The sequence below is a fragment of the Histomonas meleagridis genome (genome assembly GCF_020186115.1).
Source record: "Histomonas meleagridis strain 2922-C6/04-10x chromosome Unknown contig_51, whole genome shotgun sequence".
NCBI lineage: Eukaryota > Parabasalia > Tritrichomonadida > Dientamoebidae > Histomonas > Histomonas meleagridis.
In genome coordinates, this window is record NW_027150894.1 from 235,183 (window position 1) to 260,358 (window position 25,176).

General features: G+C 27.6%; 6 protein-coding genes across 6 annotated transcripts; all 6 read left to right on the forward strand.

Moving 5' to 3' along the window:
* Positions 1–623: 623 nt before the first annotated feature.
* On the forward strand, positions 624–1,694 carry GO595_007002 (TBC1 domain protein; the record flags this gene model as incomplete). The annotated part of the gene is made up of 1 exon (XM_067920419.1): positions 624–1,694. One exon carries the CDS (start codon positions 624–626, stop codon positions 1,692–1,694), a length of 1,071 nt encoding a protein of 356 aa, XP_067772521.1.
* Positions 1,695–2,052: 358 nt separating this feature from the next.
* GO595_007003 (Myb-like DNA-binding domain containing protein) lies at positions 2,053–2,643 on the forward strand (the record flags this gene model as incomplete). Its single annotated transcript, XM_067920420.1, has 1 exon — positions 2,053–2,643. The coding sequence occupies one exon, from the start codon at positions 2,053–2,055 to the stop codon at positions 2,641–2,643; it is 591 nt and encodes a 196-aa protein (XP_067772522.1).
* A 10,505-nt stretch (positions 2,644–13,148) lies between these two features.
* Positions 13,149–14,237, forward strand: GO595_007004 (uncharacterized protein; the record flags this gene model as incomplete). Its single annotated transcript, XM_067920421.1, has 1 exon — positions 13,149–14,237. One exon carries the CDS (start codon positions 13,149–13,151, stop codon positions 14,235–14,237), a length of 1,089 nt encoding a protein of 362 aa, XP_067772523.1.
* A 3,620-nt stretch (positions 14,238–17,857) lies between these two features.
* On the forward strand, positions 17,858–18,772 carry GO595_007005 (uncharacterized protein; the record flags this gene model as incomplete). The annotated part of the gene is made up of 1 exon (XM_067920422.1): positions 17,858–18,772. One exon carries the CDS (start codon positions 17,858–17,860, stop codon positions 18,770–18,772), a length of 915 nt encoding a protein of 304 aa, XP_067772524.1.
* Positions 18,773–21,022: 2,250 nt separating this feature from the next.
* GO595_007006 (60S ribosomal protein L6) lies at positions 21,023–21,487 on the forward strand (the record flags this gene model as incomplete). The annotated part of the gene is made up of 1 exon (XM_067920423.1): positions 21,023–21,487. The coding sequence occupies one exon, from the start codon at positions 21,023–21,025 to the stop codon at positions 21,485–21,487; it is 465 nt and encodes a 154-aa protein (XP_067772525.1).
* Positions 21,488–22,084: 597 nt separating this feature from the next.
* GO595_007007 (protein phosphatase 2C) lies at positions 22,085–23,731 on the forward strand (the record flags this gene model as incomplete). The annotated part of the gene is made up of 1 exon (XM_067920424.1): positions 22,085–23,731. The coding sequence occupies one exon, from the start codon at positions 22,085–22,087 to the stop codon at positions 23,729–23,731; it is 1,647 nt and encodes a 548-aa protein (XP_067772526.1).
* Between the last annotated feature and the right edge of the window lie 1,445 nt (positions 23,732–25,176).

The following is a 25,176-nucleotide window of genomic DNA, read 5'->3' on the forward strand; positions in this document are numbered from 1 at the left end:
TTCATTGGAAACCAAATTTCACCGTTGATAAAGGTTCTTCTCAAAATTTGTGCGTTTATTTAACAGTCTTGCTTTGAAATTTGAGTGCATGAATTGGTGTTGTTGACCAGTCTCTTTGCTGACTACAAAAGAAAGATTTATCTCTTATTAAAACAAAGTAAATAACTTTTAAGATTTAAGAGATTCAATAGAACAAGTTAGTACTCCCAAGAATTACCAAATTTATAAATAATATGCTTAAAGATCGCCAAATTAACCATAACCCAATCTTGTTGGTGCGCCTAAGCATAAGTTTAGATTATGTGACAGCTCGCTATTGGAGTGATTAAAGATTTTGGAATACTTAAATTGATTCTTATTTCAAAAATGCTGAAGAACTCGTGAACACCTTTCTTAAGATGCACTTTAAAAAAACAAACAACAACAATCAAATAACAAAAAAAGAACTTCTCATGAGAATTAAACTATTGTTCAGAAATGCATACCAAAGCTCATTCAAATACCAATATGCCATACTGCAGTCATCACCATATCCAAATTTTCATGGAATTATATAACTATATCAAGTTACAAAACAAAACAGAAAACTAAATAATTTCACATCACATGTCAGTAAATGCTCGATGACTTCGATTCGTAATTATATTGAAAATTCGACACCAGAAAACCCAATTAATGTTGAGTTAATCAGACAATTAGCACGCCGTAGTCTCGAAGTTGACGTAGACAGAGCATATTCATGGTTGGTTTTATTTCAAATTTTTCCTTCTTGTTTTATTGAATGGCCGCTTAAATTATCAACTATGAGTGATGAATATTGGGGATTTGTAAATGACTTTGGGGTAAAAGATTGGGATAAACAGATATTACCAAGTAAATTCCAACAAGAAGATTTCAAAGTTCCTCATCCAGAAACCATGTTAATGATACACAGTGATGTTACTCGTACAGGTCATCAACTTTTTTTCTTACCAGACGGAAGAATTCCAGGTTCACAACTCCAAGAATCATCTCCTGGCGAAGATAAACTATTTTACATACAAGGCCATATAAGACGAATTGAGCGTATTCTCTACATCTTTGCTATGCTCAATCATGGTTTAAATTATATCCAAGGCTTTAATGAACTTGTATCTCCATTTTACATATTACTAACAAAAACTAAACAACTTTGGAATAATGACTTTTACTTCGTAGAGGGTCTTTGCTTCCATATGTTTCAACGCCTTATCTCCACGACTTCGATCAATGATTTTTGTTCAATCCAAGATAAAACCATTGTTATTCACCAGCTAGCTCCGTTCTTATCTCTACAAAAGAAATATGTTCCTGTTGCTGCCGACATAATATCCACTCTTAAGATCCATCCTTTATTCTATTGTGTGAGATGGTTTTCACTTCTATTTTCCCAAGAATATGAGTTACCGAATCTTTTCGCCCTTTGGGATTGTTTATTTTCGCACTTTGACCACCTCATGGATTATGTGTTTTTCGTTGGTCTTGGTCATCTTAAGTATGTAGAACCAAGAATGTCACCTACAGATTACGCTAAGACAATAACAGCACTCAAAGAAATGGATGTTGGAGATAACTTAGCAGAAGTCATAGGATATGCAAATGCATTTTGGAACACAGAGCACAAAACTAAACAGAACTCAGTATCAACATTCATCAAGAACATGTTACCATGGTAACAATATTGTTCACACACTTCGTTTTTTTAGTAAAGTTTGTTTCTCAAGGAAATTCACTGGCCATCGGTGTCCACTTTTTGACATGAAATTGCGGTTTTCCCTCCAATTGTCAAGCCATTGTCTTTTCAAATTTAAGAAGATTTCCCCAGTTTACAAATTGAGGGAGTTTAGAATTAAGGGTGTAATGGGAACGTTTAGAATTGTTTGATATAAACCGTTATTTTTATCCCAAAAGGTTGCAAGAAACTGTTTGCGTATCTCAAATTTTGTGCGCACTCTGAATTATTTGCGGTTGTTGCCAAAATCGTTGTAAATATGTGAATTTCTGTTAGTTATAATTTTGGAACATTCCGAAGCAATGCTTCAACCAAATACTTTTATCCCCCATTCCATAGGAAAAATAGCCTCTCACAGGAAATGGTTTACTCCAGAAGAAGATAAAATCCTCCTTGAACTCGTTAATGATGATAAAAAGAAGAATTGGACTGAAATTGCAACAAAATTGCCTGGACGTACTGCTCGTCAATGCCGCGATAGGTATAATAATACACTCAAAAATCAGGTTGAAAAGAAACCTTGGACAAAAGAAGAAGATGAACTTATTATTACGAAGTTCCTCGAAATTGGACCTAAATGGGTTAAAATTTCATCCTTCCTTAAGGGTAGAAGTGGTAACAACATTAAAAATCGTTGGCATAAGTATATAAATCGTGATAAAAAATACGTACTTCCTGCACATTTAGCTACAGAAAAGAAGATCCAACCAAGAACAAAACCCCCGCAAGAAGTCAGTAATACTATCTTGAATAATAATACCTTTGATTTTAACTTCAAAACAGAAAATACAGAGAATACAGAAAATGATATTTTTTACGGATACATGGATGGTACTGATTCATATGACTACTTTTGTCTTGGAAAGGGCATGACAGATCCTTTTACTTTCTAGCGTTCCAGATTTTCAATCTCAATATTCAATAAAAAGAAAGTAGCTAATCGTGTGCATCTTTACTAATATCGTCCAACATGCCCTCGTTACATTTTCTTTGTAAAAGCTAATATTCTTTTTCTTTTTTTCGCTTCGGGGGGTACGGCCGCCTTGTTTTTGTTTTCAAAGAATTTGCGATAGTTTGACGGTTAAAATACAGAATTCCAAGTTTTATATTGCTTTTGTGAACTTTTTATTCCGCCAAAATCCTCTGCATTGAATAATTGTGAGCAATCGACTTTTTCTTCGTATACGACAGCTTACTTTTTAAGGAAAATTACGACTAAATAAACATTCAAAAAAATATCACAGTTTTTGGTAAAAACTACAGAAAAGTGTCATCTTCGAAATGTTTTTTTGGCGCTATTAAAATTGACAAAGTTTATTTGAAAATAGAATTGACTTGGTTTGTTTCCTTCTTTCTAAATCAGAATTCTGATTTGCATTATGTATTATCAAAAGTAATTTTTATTATCATCCAATAAAAGTTTTAAAAATAAATACTGTCTTAAATAATTTTTAAATATCATTATGAAATGCTGTAAAATATTTTAACGCCTAAGTTCGTTAATTCTTGAACATGAGCATTACTTGCTGATTTTTGATATAATTGTATTATTGCCAATCCTTTCTTTTTATTTTTATATATTCATTCACCTTTTTGATATGTTAAAGCTAATTTACAAGCATAATCATCATCGCTTAATTCAGATCCTTTTTCATATTGATTTATTAAGGATTTTTTCCTATTAATTTCGGCTAATTTTTTAATTAAAAATATATCACCTAATTCAGAAGCTTTTGTGCACAAAACGTCCTAGTGTATTAACTTATGAATTTGACAAGTTATAAATTGAACATAATGTTTTAAGATTGCTTCTTCATAACATTCGTCAATGTTCTTCCCAACATATTCATAATATTCTCCTAATGAACATTATTCGTTTTGGCTGACTCAACTAAAACTCTTCTTCCACATTTTCTTAAGTCTTGTGGAATCACTTTGTAACCATCGCAATTAAAATGCCCTTTTTCTGATGATTCAATTACTTTTTGAGTATTATAGGAACTTATAAATTCGGATGCAAGATTATACATGGAATGAAAAAACCCTTTTGCGCTAATGTTTCGAGTAACTCAATACCACGTGAAATATTTTTCGGAACCCCATTACTGAAAATATAAATCATAAATAAATTAAACATAACAGTAAGATCATTATTTAAGACACATTTCTCATATAAGTTTACGGCTTTTGGATTTCCTGCTAAACCATTTTGATAAATTTGTGTAAGATTAAATGATGCATTGTTTGTCCCTGCATTAGATCCTTTTTGGTAATATTAAATCGCTTTATTGATTAATTCAAGATTAATTTTCACAATATTCTCGTATGAGGTAATTCCTGAATTCTTGTGTATTTATTTATAAAAATGAAAATTTTAGAAAAAGAATTCATAAAAATTTTTTATTTATTTTCCTAGTAAATTTTTGATATCGATATTTCCTTTTTTTGATGCATATGTGAAAACTGTTTCATTTAATTATGATAAATTCCAAGAAAATTTTTAGCATTAATATCAATGTTTTTTTGTTTAAGTAACATTTTAACTATTTTTTCATGTCCATTCATAGATGCCAAAATTAGTGCTGTATTATCTAATTTATATAATCATCAAATATTATTTTCAATTACAAAATGATTATTTAAGACATTATGCTATTTGTTTAAATATCTTTTATGTTAATATCAATTCTTTTTTGTTTGAGTAATATTTTAACTATTTCTATATTACCTTTTTCTGATGCCCATATAAGTGGTGTTTTAATTATTTAATTTATTCATATATCATTTAATAAAATTATGAAAAAAAATTTTGATATTTGCTATTCTTCAAATTAATATCTTGAGCATTAATATCGATTTCGTTTTGTTTAAGAAGGTTTTGAAATATTTCTATATTTCCAATTTCTGATGCCCAAATAAGTGGTGTTTTAAATAATTTTAATAAATTCCAAAAATTATTTTAAAATATAAAAAACTTTTAATAAATATCAAATAAAACAAATAAATATCTATAGCATCAACATCAATTCCTTCTAATTCAAGAAATAATTTAAATATTTCTGTATAACCATGAAAAGAAGCTAAAATAAGTGTTGTTTGAAATAATTTAAATAATTTCCAAATATGATTTTGAAATCCATAATTATTAAAATTAATTTTAAATAAAAAAAATAAATGTTTTTGGCATTAATGTCAATTCCTTCTTGTTCAAGAAGTAATTTAACTATTTCTGTATGACCATTCCAAGATGCATTCATAAGTGCTGTTTCAAATAATTTATATAATTTTTATATATTATTTTGAAATATCAAATTATTAAATTAAATATTAAATTAAATAAATAAATTTCTTTAGCATTAATGTCAATTCCTTTTTGTTCAAGAAGTTATTTAACTATTTCAGTGTGACCATTTGAAGATGCAAACATGAGTGCTGTAAAAAATAATTTATATAATTTTTATATATTATTTTGAATTTCCAAATTATTAAAATAAATTTTAAACAAAACAAATAAATACTTTTAGCATTTATTTCAATACTTTCTTGTTCAAGAAGTAATTTAACTATTTCTGTATAACCATTATCAGATGCTATGATAAGTGCTGTTTCAAATAATTTAAATAATTTCCAAATATTATTATCAAATATCAGATTATTAAAATAAATATTAAATAAAACAAATAAATATCTTTAGCATTAATATCAATTCCTTTTTGTTCAAGAAGTAATTTAACTATTCCTGTATGACCTTTTAAAGATGCCCAAATAAATGCTGTTCTAAATAATTTAAATAATTTCCAAATATTATTTTGAAATCCTGAATTATTAAAATAAATATTAAATATAATAAATAAATATCTTTAGCATTAATATCAATTCCTTTTTGTTCAAGAAGTAATTTAACTATTTCTGTATGACCATTTTCAGATGCTAATGTAAGTGCTGTCCAAAATAATTTAAATAATTTCCAAGTATTATTTTGGAATATAAATTTCAAATAAAACAAATAATAATCTTTAGCATTAATATCAATTCCTTTTTGTTCAAGAAGTAATTTAACAATTTTTGTACTACCATTTTCTGATGCTACCATAAATGCTCTTTCAACATTAATTTCGATTTTCTTTTGCTTGAATAAGAACTTATATATTTCTGTGGAACTAAAATTATTTATAATTTTTAAATAAAATAATTAAATAAAACGGCAATAAAATTTTTGATACACTAAATTATTGATATAAAACTAAATATAAATGAATGAATTATCATCATTACTTTTAATCATTATAAATTTATTTTTAAGAAGATATTTAAAAAGTTCTTTATTTCTTGAAATTAAAATCAAACTTAAAACATTTTTTGGAATTTTGTCTGTATTATTTTTTACAAAATATTTAAATAAAAATATATTTCCTGTTTTAATCGAAGCTGTAATAAGTTCCTTAATATTTTTATTTTCTTTATCGATTAAAAAGGAAAGTATTTCATAATTATAATAAATAACACAATCTGTTAATAAATCATTATGCAGAATATATCCTAATTTATTTTCATAAATATATTTAAAGATATCATTTCGATGAAATTCAATTGCAGCTTTATATGCATCTTCAAAAGATGAATGATTTTGTTCACATAAATGAATTATTTCTTCATTTCCACCTGCAATTGCATATTTACCTGTGTTATCTATTTTAGAACCATTCATAAGTAAATATTTAAAACATTTAACTGAAGAAAAAAATGCTGCATAATCAATTAATGAAACATTTTCTTGATTAATAAATGAACACCTTTCATAAAGTGATGGTTCAATTGTTTGATTAAAATCAAAGTTTGTTTGTGATGATATTTCTTGAAGTTTTTCCATATCATCATTTCGAATAATTTTTGCTATTTCATTTGGATTATGTCCTTCTTTAATATATTTTTTTTCTTCAATTATTTTATTTTTCGTTAATCTTTCGAGAATATAATTTGATTCTTGTGTTTCAAAATTAAAAAGAAAATCTGTAAAAATATTAATTATATTATCTTCTTCTGTTTCATTTTTGATATCATTATTTTCCTTATATAATTCTTCTTCTTTTATTTTAAATAATTTTATATATTCAAAAATTAATTGTATATTTTGATTTTCCATTAGAAAATATGAATAAAGTAATTGACATATTATAAGCTTAATCGAATATGAATATTGCTGAGTTTTAAAATGTAATGTTGATTCAACTGTTTCTGGAATATTATTTTCATTCATTTTGAAGATATCGTCTTCTATTTGTTGCAATATTCCTATAAAATCTTTATTTTTTCCTTTAATTTGACCTTGACTATTTCCCATTAATCTTTGTCAATTGCAAATAGGAAAGTGCAAAAATATTTTTGAAATACGATCCAAAATTGAGGAGAAAACGAGGATGCTCTGAAATATACAGGTAGAAATATTCAAAAAGTTAATGGAATATAATATTCTCTAATCTAATCGATTAAATTTTATAGCATCATGTAATTATTTTATATTATCATGAGAAGGGCTTTTTATTATTTCAGTCAATATAAAATCGAATTTCCATGATCTTTTTGCTTTTGTTTTATTCTTTATAAATTTTAAATAAATTAATAATTAGTTTTTACAAACATTTTAAAAAACACATATATTTATTTATATTAAATATTATTTCTGCGCAAAATGTACCGATGACGAGTGTCTTAAACCCAAAAACTCGTGCATCGATGACAATTTTCTTCTTCTTTCCGTTGTCACCACATTTAACAGTTCAGGCTTAAACACCAAATTCTTCGGATGTATCAAAGGTCCCAATTCGTTTAACACTTTTTTATTGGAATTTTCATTAAAGACTATTGACAATGAATTTGGGAAACTTGCGTAAAATCCATTTGCCTTTAAGCTTTTTCTTTCTCTTTTTCTTAATTTCTTTTTCACTCCTTTCGCTTGTGTAATTTTCTTCATGCTTTCGATCATTTCGTCTCTTGTTGAGAACGGGATAATTTTAATTGACGAATTATCCATGAACAAAAAGTTCAAAACAGATTGATATGACTTACAATCAGTTATATTCGACGAAGTATTTTTTATAGGTTTTATTAAATTCTTTAAAGATCGATTTATGTCTTTAATTGATCTTAAACATTTATCATCAAAATTTATATTCATAAATGAAGCTATGTTTGGTTGTTTTTTACATATTACTTCAATAAAAGAATGAGCTTTCGGACATTTAAAGATAAAACGCAAAGAAAACTGATAAATTTTACTCAAAGGTATTAATAAATTATTATTATTTTCGATTTTCACAAATATTTTCGATGATATATCGAATATGTTATTTAATATTTGCGTTGATGCTTTCTCACACATATTACTGTAATGTGTTAATACATTACATAAATCACTCTCAGTCGATTGCTCAAATATTACAAAAGAACTTGGACACGAATGAAAGTTATTCGGAAACGAAATTTTTAAAGGTAAAACTATTAACATTAACTCATTAATTTTCCATAAGTCGATTAATTTATCGAAGAACTCTTGAATAATATTATCCGATTCGATATAAGGAATGAAAGGCTTAATCATTGGTATCACAAATTCATTCGGAAATTGTTGGTCAAATATTATATTTTTATATATACTTATGAAGAAATTCGGCGATATATTTATCGATTGTGAAAGAATTTTCGAGTCGAGAAATGACAAATGGAATTTTAATGAAAAATCGAAAGTAATTTTATTATAATTCATTATCAAATAAAAAACTTCAATTAATAAATCACTTAATAAAGATATTTCTTGTGAGTTATTCTTTAAATGATAAGAAAAGATATTTAATATATAATTTGGAATATTTTCATCATAAGGATAAAAAATATGATTATAAATATGTAATGAAATTATAACTTTCTCTAATTCGGGACAACCAAATACCCAAATCAATGATTCATTACCCCAATCCCTAACAACTTGCGAGTTAACTCCACCAAGTTTTTCGATGACTTGATCAATAATTTTATGGAAATTAGCTCTCGGGATGGAAAAGAAATTAATTTCTAAGTCGATGTTATATATATTCATAATAATATCAACAAGTATTTTATTAGCTTTATTCCGAAATAATAAAGTGAAATGTAAAATCGATGGTAATTCATTTATTATTTCTTTAAATGTGTTTTTAAGTATTGGTAAAAAATTATATAACCAATTTATTTCGGGTTCAATTGGTTGTTTCTTAATTTGCGTTATGTAATAATAATATGAAAATGAAAAACGTGAAAATAATCGTTTAGCCATATAAATCGGATTAGTTTTAGTTATCGATGATATTAATAATGTTTTAGTCTCAGTGTTTTTCCAAAAGTTTATAATGAAAACAGGTAATAAAACATTATGATCAGGATATTGAATGAGTTCTATCCAAATAGATGAAATATTACTAAAATATTCGGGCTCAATTAACTCAGTCATTTCCATTAAGTTACATAAGAATTGATATGGAGTAAAATAATTAAATTCTTTAAATATGTTTTGTGTACATTGATAATGCATTGGTAATAATCGAATATTTTTACACCAATGTATTAATATATCCAAAATATCTTTTATTAAGTTATTATGCGTATTTTTTATTATGTTAAAAGAAGCAGAAAAAATAGATTCAGTAGCAAATGAAAATAATATTGAAGGAGATTGAGTTAAATCAATAGGTTCATCATTTATATACTTATTCATTATTAAGAAATTATATAAATTCTCTAAAAACGTTTTAGGAATTTGATTATTATTATATATAATATATATTTCTAATACTAATAATATGTGACCGAAATTTGATATAATTAAATCTTTTGAATTAAATGAAATCCCTTTAATTATCGATGATATATATAACAATGAATAAATTGTCTTTTGAGTAAAACTATTAATCAAATAATGTTTAAATAAAACATCGAAATTATATATCAATAAATTCGTTAAAAGTGTTTTTCCTTTTAATTCTAACTCAGAAAAATATGATAATGATACATCATCTTCAACAATTGCTTCTTTAAATATTTGACCTTTACTAATGATTAATACTAAATTCATTTCAACTTCATCACGTAATGTTTGTAATGCTTTAGATTGCGTTAAACCCCAATTAACTAAGAATTGTAACATTGTACCACGTGAATTAACAGGCCAAACTTCATCAGGTATAATATTAAGATATGAATTAAATACGATGTATATGATTTGGCAATAATCAAGTAAAAATGTTAAATTATATATTAAACATTTCTCTTTATCTTCGGTCCAATTTTTTATACGACGTAAGTTATTTAATTTCTTTTGCGTTATATAATAATGTAATGAATTAAAAAAGTTTATAAAGCGTGGTGTATTATGTTTAAAAAATTTCTTTTCGAAAATCGGATTTTTTATTAAACTTGCTAAAATGTTTGTGACTTTAGGTATTAAATCAATTGATAAATTAGAAAATATATCAATTGTTACACTTAAAAGTGAGAAATTTAAATGTGATAATACTGTTAATGTAGTATTATAAATCGATTCATTATTCGATGTTAATAAGTTATTAATAGTATTACAAAAAAATTCTCGATTATCAATGAAATCTTTATTAAAAGGTTCGAATTGTTTGAAGTTTTTAATGAAGTTAAAATATAATATTGTAGGTAAATAATATTGTGAATTTATTGTAAGTAATAATAACCCTATAGATGTAGGCCTTCTTAATTCATCACATTTTAATATTTGTTTTATAAGATTTTCTTTTCGTTCTTGAAAAAAATTTAATATTGGAACATAATTACAAAATATAACCAAATCAAAAATTCCTGATAAAAAATATAACCATATATCATAATAATGAGAAATTAAAGCGATTTCTAATGTTATTACACTTTGTGGAATTTTTTTTATTGGCTCAAAAACATTTAAATGCGTTTTATAATATATTTTAAACTTTACTGATTTCTCTAAAGTTTTATTATTCGATAATATAAATGACATTAAACCATTTGAATTTAATAACTCATTAATTTTCATTAGAATTGTATAAGCTAATTTCCGTGTTGAAGGATACATTGATGAAAGACAACATAACATAAAGAATTCAAGTTCATGTAACATTTTTATTGAGAATATTTCTTTAGTATATTTTAGTATATAAAAAATCAATGATAACTTTGTGAAAAAACTTTCAGGTATAATATCTTTACAAGACAATTTTAATAATATTTCCATATAATTAGTAATATTTGGTAATTTAATTAATATATTTTTACATATATCATAAGACGTCGAAGCAATTTTAATATTATCATGATTACAAAGTTTTATCAGTAATTTAATTAATTTCTTTGATGAAAAATCATTTATCGAAAATATGTATTTTAATGTCGGAATTAATTTCCCAATTAATGTGAAATTCTTTTCATAATATTCGTTCTTTTTATGCTCAATTAATAATTCACTATATTCATGAATATCCCAATCGTCTAAAATGGTTGATATCTTTTGATCTGCTTCTTGTGATGTTATTGAAGAAAGTATTAAATTCGTTGCTTGTAAAAATATCGGATTTTTATTAACTATATCATTATTATTAAATTCATTTAAACATGATTTAACTTTAGTGTTTAAGATTGAGTTAAATTCATTTTGTTGTTCTTTAGTTACTGTTTGAAATGCATTTTTAATAAAATCATTCGAATTAATTTCGGGTACAATAGATAATAATGTAATAAATCGTGAATCATTATTATTAAGTTCAATGAATTTCGGTAATACATTTTTTATAAAATAAGTAAAATCTAATCCTGCTAATACAATTAAGACTATTTTAAAAATTTTTGGTGAAATACTAAAATCTGATTTAAGAAAAAAGCTGCTCATGAATAATGAGGTAAATGATCGTGGATCTTCTTGTGGAAATTCAATGACAGATCTGGACTTAATATAACTAAGTGGTGATGACCGTGGATTTTTGCCCCATTCCCAAAATAAACAATTGGGATCTGGGTTACGTGAATGATAAACTAAAAAAAAGTTGAAAATTAAATTTCTGACTTTGAGACGATCAGAAGCTTGTGAAATTATTTTCTTTTTAAATAAACGGGTTAATTGGGGTGCCCTTTTCGGCAACCTTGAAATCAATAAGTAACAAAGTGTTCTTGAAAAATCAGAAAAATTTTTCTCTCGTTTTAGAGGATGGATTAGGTTATAGATTTCTTGAAAAGTATCCTCGGAATAAGGAAGAGTTAATAGCATAAATCCAATTGATTCTAAGATTTCATTATTTACTGATTTTTTCTTTAGAAGTTGCTTAAATGTTGTCATTATCTGATCAAAAAATACAGAGCCAAAACCACTGTCACAATCAAACCGTATAAATCGAAAAAGAATAAACGGAACTGTAAAATCATTTGAGGTTGCAAATAAAGAAAAGATTTGTGATACAGAAGAAAAATCCGTTTCGGAAATGATGGAATAAATGACTGACCATTGACGAATTATTTTAATTCCAAGATTTGGTAAATAATGTTGTGACGTAGAAAAGTTATAACCCGCACGAAGAACAAAACTTGATGCTTTCCCTGGACCATGGTTTGCTATAAGATGGCATGTTAAATCAGTAACAAAAAACATGGCAAAATAATAAAATAATAAAACATGATGTCGATTTTGTGGATCAAAACTGGGAGATATCCCTTGGATTTCAGAAAATGGTGTGCTATGTGAATCTTTTAGAATTCCTTTGATGACTTTTGATAAATATTGTAATGCTTCATCACTTCCAAATTCAAACATTTCTGTAATTTCATCAATGGCTGATGCATAAAATTTCATCTTTCTTGGAAAATATTCAAAAATTGATTCAAGTATTTCATTATTTGTTTCTTCACCAATTTCCGCTTTTTTTTCGAATTCCGCTAAAGCATATATCACATGTAGGCCTGAACTTTCAACATATCGCGAAAATATTGCTGCGAATATGTTGGTTTTATTATCGTTCATCAAAGCAATAGGGTACCCTATTTTTTCTTTTTTTTTCAAGCCATGTGATCAGATTTAAAAAAAATATATATATTTTATGTATTGATAAACTTTCTTTGTAGGATTCAAAATGTGAGAAAATCTTTATTGAAAATATTGTAAATTTATTCAATTCAGATCGATGTTTTAATTTATAAATTTAAGAATATCTTGTTATAACTCTAGGCTTTTTTGTTACATGATCCTTTTGACTTAGATCTCAGGAGAAAATGGAGATAGCAAACTATCTCTAAAAATCTTTGAAAATTGCCCTTTTGATTTTAGGGCGCCTCAAAATATGCTTAAATTCAATACTTTACTAAATCAAAAAAATTTCTTCAAATGGAACCCTTCGAGAACTCAGAAGAATGGTTTGAAAGGATGTTCGGATTCAAAGAGAACCTTCAAAGCGTCAATGAAAATTTTGAAGTTCATGAAGAAGGTGGCTTCGTTTTTCTACGTTCTAAAGTTAATTTGGCTAAATATTGTGCTGGACATTTCGAAATCAGAAAACTTTCATCATTTCAAAGACTTACTCCTCGAGGCGGTGGTAAGCTTCATCTTATCAGAGGTAATGGAACCAAATCAAATCCTTTAAATCTTGTTGATGTAATTGCAGCTGAAGCTAATCCAGATAACCATGGCGCCACATTTCAGGTAGCTTCCAATTTTAATTGTCTTGATCACGTTCCTCAAGGAAATCATCGTCCTCCACAAGGAACATGTTCTGAATATTACACCAGACTTGTCCAAGGACCTCCTGCTGATGTTGCATGTGGTCCTGCTCTTCTTTACCGTCAATATTTTCTTCCACTTCCAAATGGCACCATTGGGCAAGTAGATATCAATAATGATCTCAATCTTCTCTCAGAAACTCCTATTCCAGTACATGACGGGTATACTTACATTCCTGAAAGTCTAGCTAAGGATCCTCAATTTATTCAATTTGATTGGGAAAATCTTGATCATTATCCCATTGGCCTTCACACCGAAGTCGACGTTACTATGGACCGCGCACCTCATGGAATGTTTAAGCTTGTTCCACCGCCCCAAAGAGTGCATCAAGTGTTTTGTTCGGCGGTTGCATTCAATAATTACGGTTCGAAGGATCCGTTTGTCTATCGTATTGCGTCTTATATTCTTCGTGCTGAATATCGGGCAACAATCCTCGCAGCTTGGGAGAATTCACTGAATTTCCCAGGAAGACCTGGATCGAATAAGTGCTTCCTAACATTGATTGGAGGCGGAGTTTTTCTAACGCCAATGCAAATTGTCACTGACGCAATAAATGAGTGTAAGGATATAATAGTAGCGTCGGGTTTGGATGTTTACATTGTTTGCTTCGATGAAAAGGTTTATACTAATGTTCATGCATATTGTGGAAAAACAGTTGAAGAAACTGGTGGCTCAATTATAAGAGGAAATCTATAAACGTTTAATATTAGTGATTATTTATTGAAAAATATTTAAATTTTTAATTTTTTATTTATATAATTTTAATCATGGCTTAGAAGAAGACTTAAATTGTCATTCAATGGATAAAAGTTTAGACTTTTGAGAATTTCTTCTCTGGCTTCCTTTAGGTTTTTTATATTTGATTTTAGTGTAATTAGATTTAATATGTTTAATAAATATTTTGATATGTTTTCAATAGAAAGAACTATTTCTCCTGGAAATGGAGAAAATTCATCTGAAATGCATAAAACACGATATATCCTATAAGAAAAAGGTGTCAAAATAAGTGTAATCGGAACTTTCTTGATATTATAATTGAGATTTAATTTTCTTTTTGTTTCATTAAAAATAATTCTTATTGGTGGATCTAATGATTGTAGCTTCTTTAAATCTTTCTCTTTATTTACCATTACTAAAGAAAATATATAACCAAATCCATTAAAATAAGGTATCGTTGGAACAGGTTCTTTAAAATTCGGTAAATCATATTTAATAGACATTTCTTTAGAAATATTCATTGGAACACCAATATTTTGAAGGAAGTATAACATAGCATTTGTCATTCTATCCATATTATTTTGATCGTTACATATTGATTGACATAAATCAAGGATATGAACCAATTCAATAGGCGTAAAAATAGTATCATCAACTTCATCATAACTTTTTATTATTGATTTTACAAAATTTGAATCTTTAATAACCCGAAGCTGAACTTTATTATTTGATTCTATAAAGCATGTTGTAGCCAAAAATTCATATATTCTTGGTCTAAGATAAGGCTCTTTATGATCAAACAAATCAACACAAGATTCAAATTTCAAATTACAGAAATTTTCTCTAAATTCTTTCTCGGGTTCTAATAAATCTTCAGATGTTAGCGTTTCAATATTTGTAATAAAATTGTCTTCTTGATGTAAACATGATGATTCTTTATATTCATGTTTTTCTGTCTTTATTTCATCTGATAAACGAGGTTCAAGTTCTCCTTTTAAATCATTTTCCAATATCCAAACAGATTTTCCAAAATAAGCACGCGAAATCATTACAAGTGAACCTTTGCCACTTATTTTTTGAATCATAGTAACTAATGTATTATTTACAAAATAATAACTTATTTGATCTCCAAAAGCTTCATTCTCTTGGATAAATTCTTCATTTATTTTTTGATATTTACCTTTTGCAAAAAGAGGCAAATTGAAAATTATTTTACTTTGTAATTTGTCATATAAAGTTCGAAGGATTTCAATTTGATTAATATCATTTTGCTCATTTCTTTCATTTGAAGGAAAAGAACCTTTTTGAGTGTATAATTTATGATTTATTTTAGATTGAGATTTAGCTAATAATAAGATTTTTTTATTCATTTTAATTTGATAATTATCAACAAAATTTAGAAAAACTTTCACTTTAGTAAATGTTTCTTGTTTAGAAATATATGAAGGAATATATTCCATTAAAGATATTAACATGTGTAAAGTTACAATTAATATTTTAATAAAGGATTTTTCTTTAATACGGTCATTCATTTTTATTACTGAATTTAAAATATCGTTATATAAATGAGAATTATCATTTTGTTCTAAAAATTTTGGATCAATACATATGAAAGTTCCAACAAATGAAATAAATTTTTCAATTAAATTGTAATTATAATCAACTTTGTAAATAAGATCACAATTATAAAAGAAATCTTGAATGCACTTTATAACAATTTTCTTATTTACTCCAGATGATAATAAAAAAGATAAAAGAAAATATTTTGTTTCATATGAATTAATAAAACTCCATAATTGTGATGCAATAGAAGTTTGAACAGTTTCATAATTTTCATTTGATATACCAAGAGTTACAGATGAAGAAATGAAAAATGAAACTAATGCATTACAAAAACCATTATTTTTTCGATGTGTATTTTTTGGTCTTTTACTTATAAATTTGAAGAATTTTGAGATAAATAACGAAGAGATAAAATATGAAAACCCTGAATCATTATCATATAATGAACTTCCATATCTCAAGAAAATAACAATTCCTTTGGAATTTAACATTGTTACAAGGTTAGAAATTAACTTTTTAATATGTTGATATGAATTATCATTTGAATTCCATGACAATTCTGTTATAATTAATATGATAAGTTTGATCTTACGTAATATACATATTTGGAAATCTTTTGAATCATTAAATTTTAAATATATTATTTTACCAAAAAGATTTACATATGTTTCTAATGGAAACTTAACTAACAATAATTTTGAATGTTTAGCTGCATGTTTTCTAATTATTGTTATAGTATCAATTAATGCTTTATATACTAAATTCAATAAAATAGGTGATTTTTTTAACATTTTAATATTTAACATCAAATACATATGCTTGTAAAAAAGCATTACATTTGCTTTTTCATTTTCTTCAGATTTATCATAAGTTGTATATATCATTTTTTTAAAAGAGAATAAGAAATAGTTTTTCCATATCTGCATAAATGTAGTATTATTAAACCAATTTTTGGTAATTTCTATAACTTTTATCCATGTTTTATCATTATTACAAAAATATGCTACTTTAAAATAACATTTTATTGATTTATATAACAATTTATTAATAATATTATGCTCATTTGATGATATTTCCAAAATATATTCTACTATCCCAGTTAACACATAAAATAATGTTTCATTTATTTCATCATTTTGTCTTCCTCTTTTCAAACAAAACTTTGTGTAATCATTAAGGATATCAAATAAAATTTGATAATATTGATTTGGAATTTCTCCTCTTAAATCAAAGTTAAAAGGTATCGACAACTGTTTAATCATAAGTTTTATATATTTATTTTGGCGATTAATATTTCCTAAGAATGAAGTATCTGATAACCATTCGCTATATCTTTTCTGAGCAATTGATATAGTACGAAAATCAGCTGGATTTAATGATAATCCATATGCATAAAATTCAATCATCTTAAAATATTTGCTTTTAGAATATTTTTTATCATACTTATTATCAAGGCATTTAAGAATTTGCATAATGGGTTTTGATATTTCTTTTATATCACTTAAAGAAAGCATATAATCTTTAGAATCATCTGGAAATAATCCTAATTCAAGAAGGATTGGATGAAAAAATGGGGAATTATTTTCTGTTTTCATTGTATCATAAATAAGATTTTGAACCCAAATAAATTTAGGTTCAATTTAATGGTTTTTAATTAACCATAATTTATATTCAACACGAAATTTTGTTTTATTATTTATAGCTATTAATGTTCGCTACTTAAAAATAAACATAGTTAATTTTAGGTAAGTAAACAATTGTTTTCCACCAAATTCTATTTAAAATATAATAAGTCTAAATACTTCTTATAAATGTTAAAAAAAAATGAATATCTGTATGAAACATTGAAAGAAAATAATAAAAAAAAAATGTAAAACATATAACAATGTTTTTATCTTGTATTATGTATTTAATGATGTAGAAACGTATTCATATTTCTCCAGATTTGACAATAAATTTAAACGCTCGTATAAAATGAAAAAGCAGAAATTTGAATGATTATTTAACGGTGACCACTCAAAAGTTTTATCATTTCAATGTCGGGCACTTCCAAAAAGAAAATCCTTGCAAACATAAATTCTGTTGTTGAAAACGCAAAAAACGAAGTAAAACATTACCGTAGGGAAGTCAAGCATCTTAGAAAATTTATGGATAACCTGACAATTATCGTTGAACATGAATGTCCAGAATTTACACCAAAGATGACTCAAATATCAGGAAAGTTTTATAACTCCTTAGCTTGTGAAGAAAGGTTTATCAATGCATATGAAAGATTAAGTGAGGATTTCAATGATATTGCTGAACGTTTCAATGTTCTTTACCGTGCATCAATGGCATCAATCGATGCAAAAAACCACTACAAACAGCGTAGCGCGAAATATGAGAAGCAAAAGGAAGAAGTTCGTATTCTTGCAGAAAAAGGATCTTCTAAACGAATTAAAGCAGAAGCTGAGCTTGCCAAAAACAAGGAGAAGAAAGACGCCAGCCTTGCAGAAGCCATTAAGAAGGAAGAAGAACTTTTAGTTGTTCAAGATCGTTTCACCAAATTCAAATGCAGAAGACTTAAACATGCTTACACTTTCTTAGCAAAAGAAATGCGAGCCACAATGAAGCAGATTCTGGAGGACTCCAAAGCAATCAGGTCAATTTGTTCTGATAATTCAGTAGCACCAAATGAACAAACAAATATTCAAAATGAACCAACAAACACAGTTGTCCAAGAAGAGCAAGCACCACAATACGCAACTTATCAAGAACCACCCGCTGAAGTTCCAACATATTCGCAACCAAATGTTGTAGAAAATCCATATACATCCATTCCGCAAGAACCACAAGAAACATATACACCATTTGAACCACAAGACACTTACACATCTTTTGAACCACAACAGCAGCAGACATATGAATCACGACCAGAAGAAACTTACATGTTCATTCCAACATTTGACTGAATAAAGTAAACTAGTCAAATAAACGTGATTTTATGCAAACGGTTTCTTCTTCGGTTTTTTTTTAGACTAAAAACCAAATTATTAAATAATATTTTAATTAATGGCTAATTTCAAAATCATATTCCTAATTGCAAACACAAAATATATGAACTTATGTATATTAATGTGTATGCAATGGTAAAATAATTTTTGCGTTTGAAGAGTTTTTTATTATTTTATTGTTTATTGTTTAGATTTTATTAATTCATTAACTTCCTTTGAAAGATGTGCTTCAGCTTTAAGGAGATCTTTATATTCGATTCCTTCAAGTGAGAGTAAATATTTCACCATTTCGACATCATTATTAAAAGCAGCAACATCAAGAGCAGTTAATCCATCTTCATTTCTTGCATTTAGATCAATTCCTTTAGCACTTGAAATCAACTTAACAATTTCCAAATTCTTTGCTTGAGCAGCTCCAATTAAAGCGGTCATTCTAAATCATATAAATAAACACAATCAATAAGAAAATAACTTTATCCCTAATATTAACATCAATTTTTTCACATTCAAGTAATGCTTTTGTAGATTTAGGACTACTAGAAACAGCAGCAAGAATTAAAGGTGTTCTATCGAATGCATCTTTTCTATTTACGTCAACTTCTTTGTTTTTAATAAGAAGCTTAATTGCTTTATCTTGATCATTACAAGAAGCCCAATGTAATGGAGTTGCATCATATCAAAAAAAGAAACTTCAAATGAAATATATAATTTCTATCTTTAGCATTTATTTGGATATTTGGACAATTAAGAAGAACTTCCATAGTTTCTATGTAACCTTCTTTCGCAGCGCAATGAAGAGGAGTTTCGAATAACATAAAAAAACACCATCAAAAAATAAAATCAAACCAAATCAGTTATATTCACATTTATGTTTGGGATTTTTAATAAAATTCTCAATGATTCTATTGAGTTATAAGAAGCAGCTAGATGTAAAGGAGTCCAAAATATAATGAATAAACATAAAAAGATAATATAAAACATAAAATTATATTTATAAACTTCATCTCTATCTTCAAAAGGGACTTTATTATCAATGAGAAGCTTAAGAATTTCGAGATTATTAACTTTAGCAGCAGCATTCATAAGTCTTCCTGTTAATTTTGTCTGTTTCAATAAGAAATCAAATGATTTTTTACGGAAAAACTCAATTGAAGTTATCATAGCATTTTGTATGTCTAATTTTGTTTTAGAAATTACATATTGTAATAGTTCAATATTTCCACTTATTACAGCAAAGTCTAATGACGAATGATTTTCTTCATCAAGCAAAGATAAATCTGCTCCGTTTTTCTCTAAAACTTTTAAACATTTTATTGAACCATAAAACGCTGCAATTGATATAAGTGATGGATTAAAACTAACTACTAATGATGGAATAATTAATGTTGGTTCAAGTGTATCATTAACATCAATAACATTTTGATTTATTAATGTTTGAAGCATTTCATCATTATCATTCATAATACAATCGAGAAAAGTTTTACAAGGAAAATCTTTCGGAAGATTCCATTTGGAATTTTGAATGTCAATAATTTGTTGATAATAAAGTTTATATAATTCAGCATTCTCATCAAGTTTAAAACCAAGATTAATGTTATCAAATCGAAGTTTAAGTTCATTCATAATAAGATCAAACTTTGGGAAAGTAGATAGAACTTTTCCATAATAAAAAATGGGATATAAATATTGAATAAATTGTGCGTTATCAAGTTTTTCAGAATGCTCAAACATCAAATAAAGGTATTCATTGGCTTTATTAGGAGATAGAAATTGATTTTCAACAAGATATACAAAGAATAAGCATACTTCTTGTTGATTTGGTTCATGCATTTTATTCAATATGAAATTTAAAAATAATTGTTTATTTTCAGTGTCGTTTAATTGAGGGATTTTATTGAGAATCGATACTAATAACTTGAAGTGAGTAGGTCGAGCTGGTATAAGTTCAATAAAGGCTTTTGAAAAAATGGAGATATTGCTTTGACTTGAACTAAGTTCTTTATTTAATTGTTCTATTACATCATCTGAATTGTTTTCTTCTAAGTTACTAATAATCCTTTGGATTTCCATTAAGGAATTACTTTCTGGGTCCATTTTGCGGGGAAAAGTACGATAAAAATCTATGGACTGCCCCAAAATTGACTTAACGGTTTAAGGAAAAGTGTCCCAAAAGTGACGGTGGTTGTGGCCTCTCCTTTTCTTAAGATAATGGCCGAACTCCTTTTCATTGCACCAATCCAAAAGAAGGACCCAAGGAAGCCAACATGGCACGGAATCCCACGTGTTGCTTTAACACGCCCAGCTGTCGCTGCTGAAATCGATCCAATTAAACCAGAAGAAATCCCAGTTCCAGAAAGGAAAACACGCGACTCCATCCAAAATGGTACTGTTGTCATTATCCTTGATGGTGAGTTTAAGGGTAAGCGTGGCGTTGTTTTCGCTGATAACGGAAAAGGTGTTGTCAAAGTCAATGGCCCAGCTATCAAACCAATTGAAGTTGACCAAGATTTCTTAATTGCTACATCCACCAAATTGGAAATTGGTAATGTCGATGAAGCTGGATCTGCTGCTGCAATCGAAGTTGCTGCACAAAAGATTCCAGAAATGATTGATTACCTTAAGGCCACATTTTCACTCAAACCAGGAGATCGCCCACACCTTATGAAATTCTAAATCGTCCTTAATTTTGGTGAATTTTTTTTAAAATTTTATCTCATGTTATTATGCAATCTAATTTCAATCAATTTATTTTGTGTTAGCAACCAAAACCACAGAAATTGTTCTTTGGAAAAAGAGATCGAAAAGAAAAAAAATATTTTTTTCTTGAATTAGATACTTTTTCATCCAAAAATGTTCTTTATCAATCAAATGAAGCGTTGTATTGTTTACTTGATCGGTATAAAAATAATATTGCAATTTTAGTGATAGTACTGGAATAGTTTAATAATTGAAAATAAATAATTGCATTATAGTTTGTTTCGTGTACACAATAATAGTACCACGCGACTTGAGCTTTTTTTATAAATTTTGAAGATTGAAAAACGTATTGAATCAAAAAACATTCAACAAATCGTATTTTCGCATTATTGAAATTGGCATTAAAATGATTTGTGTAATATTTGAAATCTCAAAGTTTAAATCTCAAACTTTGGTTAATATGTCTGTTTGATATGAATTGATAAGTATTATTTCACTTTTGATAGAAAGCAGTTAGAAGTGGCAAAAAAATTTCATTGAGCCACTTTTTATAATTAACGTCCGTAACAGAAAATGGGTGGAGGCGGATCAAGCTTAAAACCCGAAGGAATTCCAAATGCTGAAGCACGGAGTTTCTTCATCGCCACAATCCCTACTCAAAAGCAAATACCGGAAAAACTCAAACGATATAATAAGACATTTAACAAAGTCATGTATGATTCACTTAAAAAAAATCCTGAAAAAGACAATAACTTTAGTCTAACCATAACAGGGAAAGGAACAGGTCCTATTTTTATTGATTTTTATTTTCCTGTTCTTCATATTCCACAAACACTAACAAAACTTTCTCTCCGAAAATGTTCACTTCAACAACAACATTGCAAATCCATATCTAGGCTCTTAATATCACTTCCTAATTTACAACAATTTGATGCTGGTGATAATGATTTTGGAGATTCCATTCAATTAATCTTCAACTCAGTTGCTGGCCACCCTTCTCTTACGGCCCTTATTCTTGACAATTGTCATATCCCAGAAAACGTTACTCAGTCCATAATTGATCTTATCAATACATCCAGGAAAATTGACACCCTTCGAATCACGACCACGAAGTCCACATCCAACCAAAAACGCCTATCCACTGCACTTATGAACAATCTCTATCTCAAAAACACGACAATCAGTGATGATCTCACTTCGCTTTCGGCCACCACCAATGAGCGCAACATTGCTGTTTCCAACATAGTCGATTCCATTGTCCGCTCACCGTTTCAGCGTCGTTTCCGGTCGAAGATCGAAAGCTTCAAGTCCATCAAAGGCCGCGAAATGCTCATAGGAAGAGCCGGCCAGAAGGAGCGCATCCGCGGGACAGCTCTTTTTGATGATCTTGAGGCTGCTGACAAGCGCGCGAAGACCATCGAAAGCCAAGAAACGCATCAAAACACCGAGTTATTCCGGAGCGGCCAAGCTGACATGATTGGGCGCCGACAGACAATGGAAGATGTCTCCATCATATTAATGGATATGCCTCGGAAAGGCGCTGCATTGTATGGGTTATTCGATGGTCATGGGGGCCGTGAAGCCGCCGAATTTGCAGCTGCAAATCTCCCGAAAGCAATTAGCGAGCGATTAAAGGCCACTGCAAATGTTGAGGATGCATACGTCGCATCGTTCCGCCAATTACAGATGGACATGAAGCCATGGTGCGTCTATGTTGGCACGACTTCAGTGATTGCTGTCGTTGAAGGCACAACGCTCACAGTCGCTAATGTTGGTGACACGCGCTGCGTGTTGTGCAGAGACGGCAAAGCAGAAAGACTAACAGTGGACCATAAGCCTGACTTGCCTGATGAAGCTGCGTACATACAATCGAAAGGCGGATTCGTAAAAGAGGGAAGACTCGGAGGAATGCTCGCGGTGTCAAGAGCCCTCGGAGACTCGTTCTTGGGAGACGCGGTCAACGCTACGCCTTCATTTAGAACATTGGAATTGAATGAGAATGACTCGTTTTTGATTTTGGCGTGTGATGGAGTGTGGGACGTAATGAGTGATCAAGAAGCGTGCGATATTGTGGCTGCAGAAATTGACCCGCTGAATGCAGCAAAAAAGTTAAGAGATGCAGCGTTCGAATTGAATTCGCTTGATAATATATCGGTAATAGTTGTGTTCCTTGCGGAGGCTTTCGCACATAAAGAAAATAATAATGGTGATGATGAGTAAATATCTTTTTATGAAGAAAATAAAAGTGATTTGATACTGTTTCATTCTGATTATATATAATGATTTCTTTGTGAATTCTTAAGCAATAATAGAAAGGTAAAACAAAACGAGTACGTTTTCGTTATCTTCTTCAAATAATTATGTTGCACATTGTATTACATTGAATGGAAAAGAAATACAAATTCCTACAGAAATATTTATATAAATTAAAATAGGTTCAAAGATTAAAAGTCTGCGGGTGTAATTTTTTTAAATAATCGCTAATTCCAAACGTTATATCAAAAAATGAAATAAAATAAACAAAATATTTTATCTTTGGTGTTAATATTAATACTTTTTTGATTAAGAAATAATTTAACTACATCTACATAACCATTTTCAGCGGAATACATCAAAGCAGTTTTTAACAATCTGTACAGATTCGATGTACGAGAGATATTCTAACGGATTCAGAATCCAATAAATTAAATATTTAATTTGTCCTGTTTTATATAAAACTTGATATATATATATGTTACATATATAAAATAAAATTAAGATCAAATAAAGTTAATTTTTTAGTTATTATAATAATTTCGACAAAAAATTATTTATTTTTATCAATTCCTTTTTGTTCAAGAAGTAATTTAATTATTTCTGAATGACCATTTTCAGATGCAAACATAAGTGATGTTTTAAGTATTTTAAATAATTTCCAAATATTATATTCAAACATAAAATTATAAAAATAAATTCTAAATAAAATAAATAAATATCTTTAGCATTAATATCGATTCCTTCTTGTTCAAGAAGTAATTTAACTATTTCTGTATGACCTTTTGAAGATGCTTTCATAAGTGCTGTTTGAAATAATTTATATAATTTCCAAATATTATTTTGAAATATCAAATAAAACAAATAAATATCTTTAGCATTAATATCAATTTTTTTTTGTTCAAGAAGTAATTTAGCTATTTCTGTATGGCCTTTTTTAGATGCTATAATAAGTGCTGTTCTAAATAATTTAAATAATTTCCAAATATTATTTTGAAATATCAAATTATTATAATAAATATAAAATAAAACAAATAAATATCTTTAGCATTAATATCAATTCCTTTTTGTTCAAGAAGTAATTTAACTATTTCTTTATAACCATTTTTAGATGCATAAATAAGTGCTGTTTGAAATAATTTAAATAATTTCCGAATAAAATTTTGTAATTTTAAATTATTATAATAAATATAAAATAAAACAAATAAATATCTTTAGCATTAATATCGATTCCTTCTTGTTCAAGAAGTAATTTAACTATTTCTGTATAACCATTTTTAGATGCTAAAATAAGTGCAGTATATAATATTTTTATTATATTCGGAATAATTTTTTAAATCATCAAATTCTGTAAATAAATAAGTAAAAAATTAAAAATACATCTTTTGCATTGATATTTATTTCGTTATGTA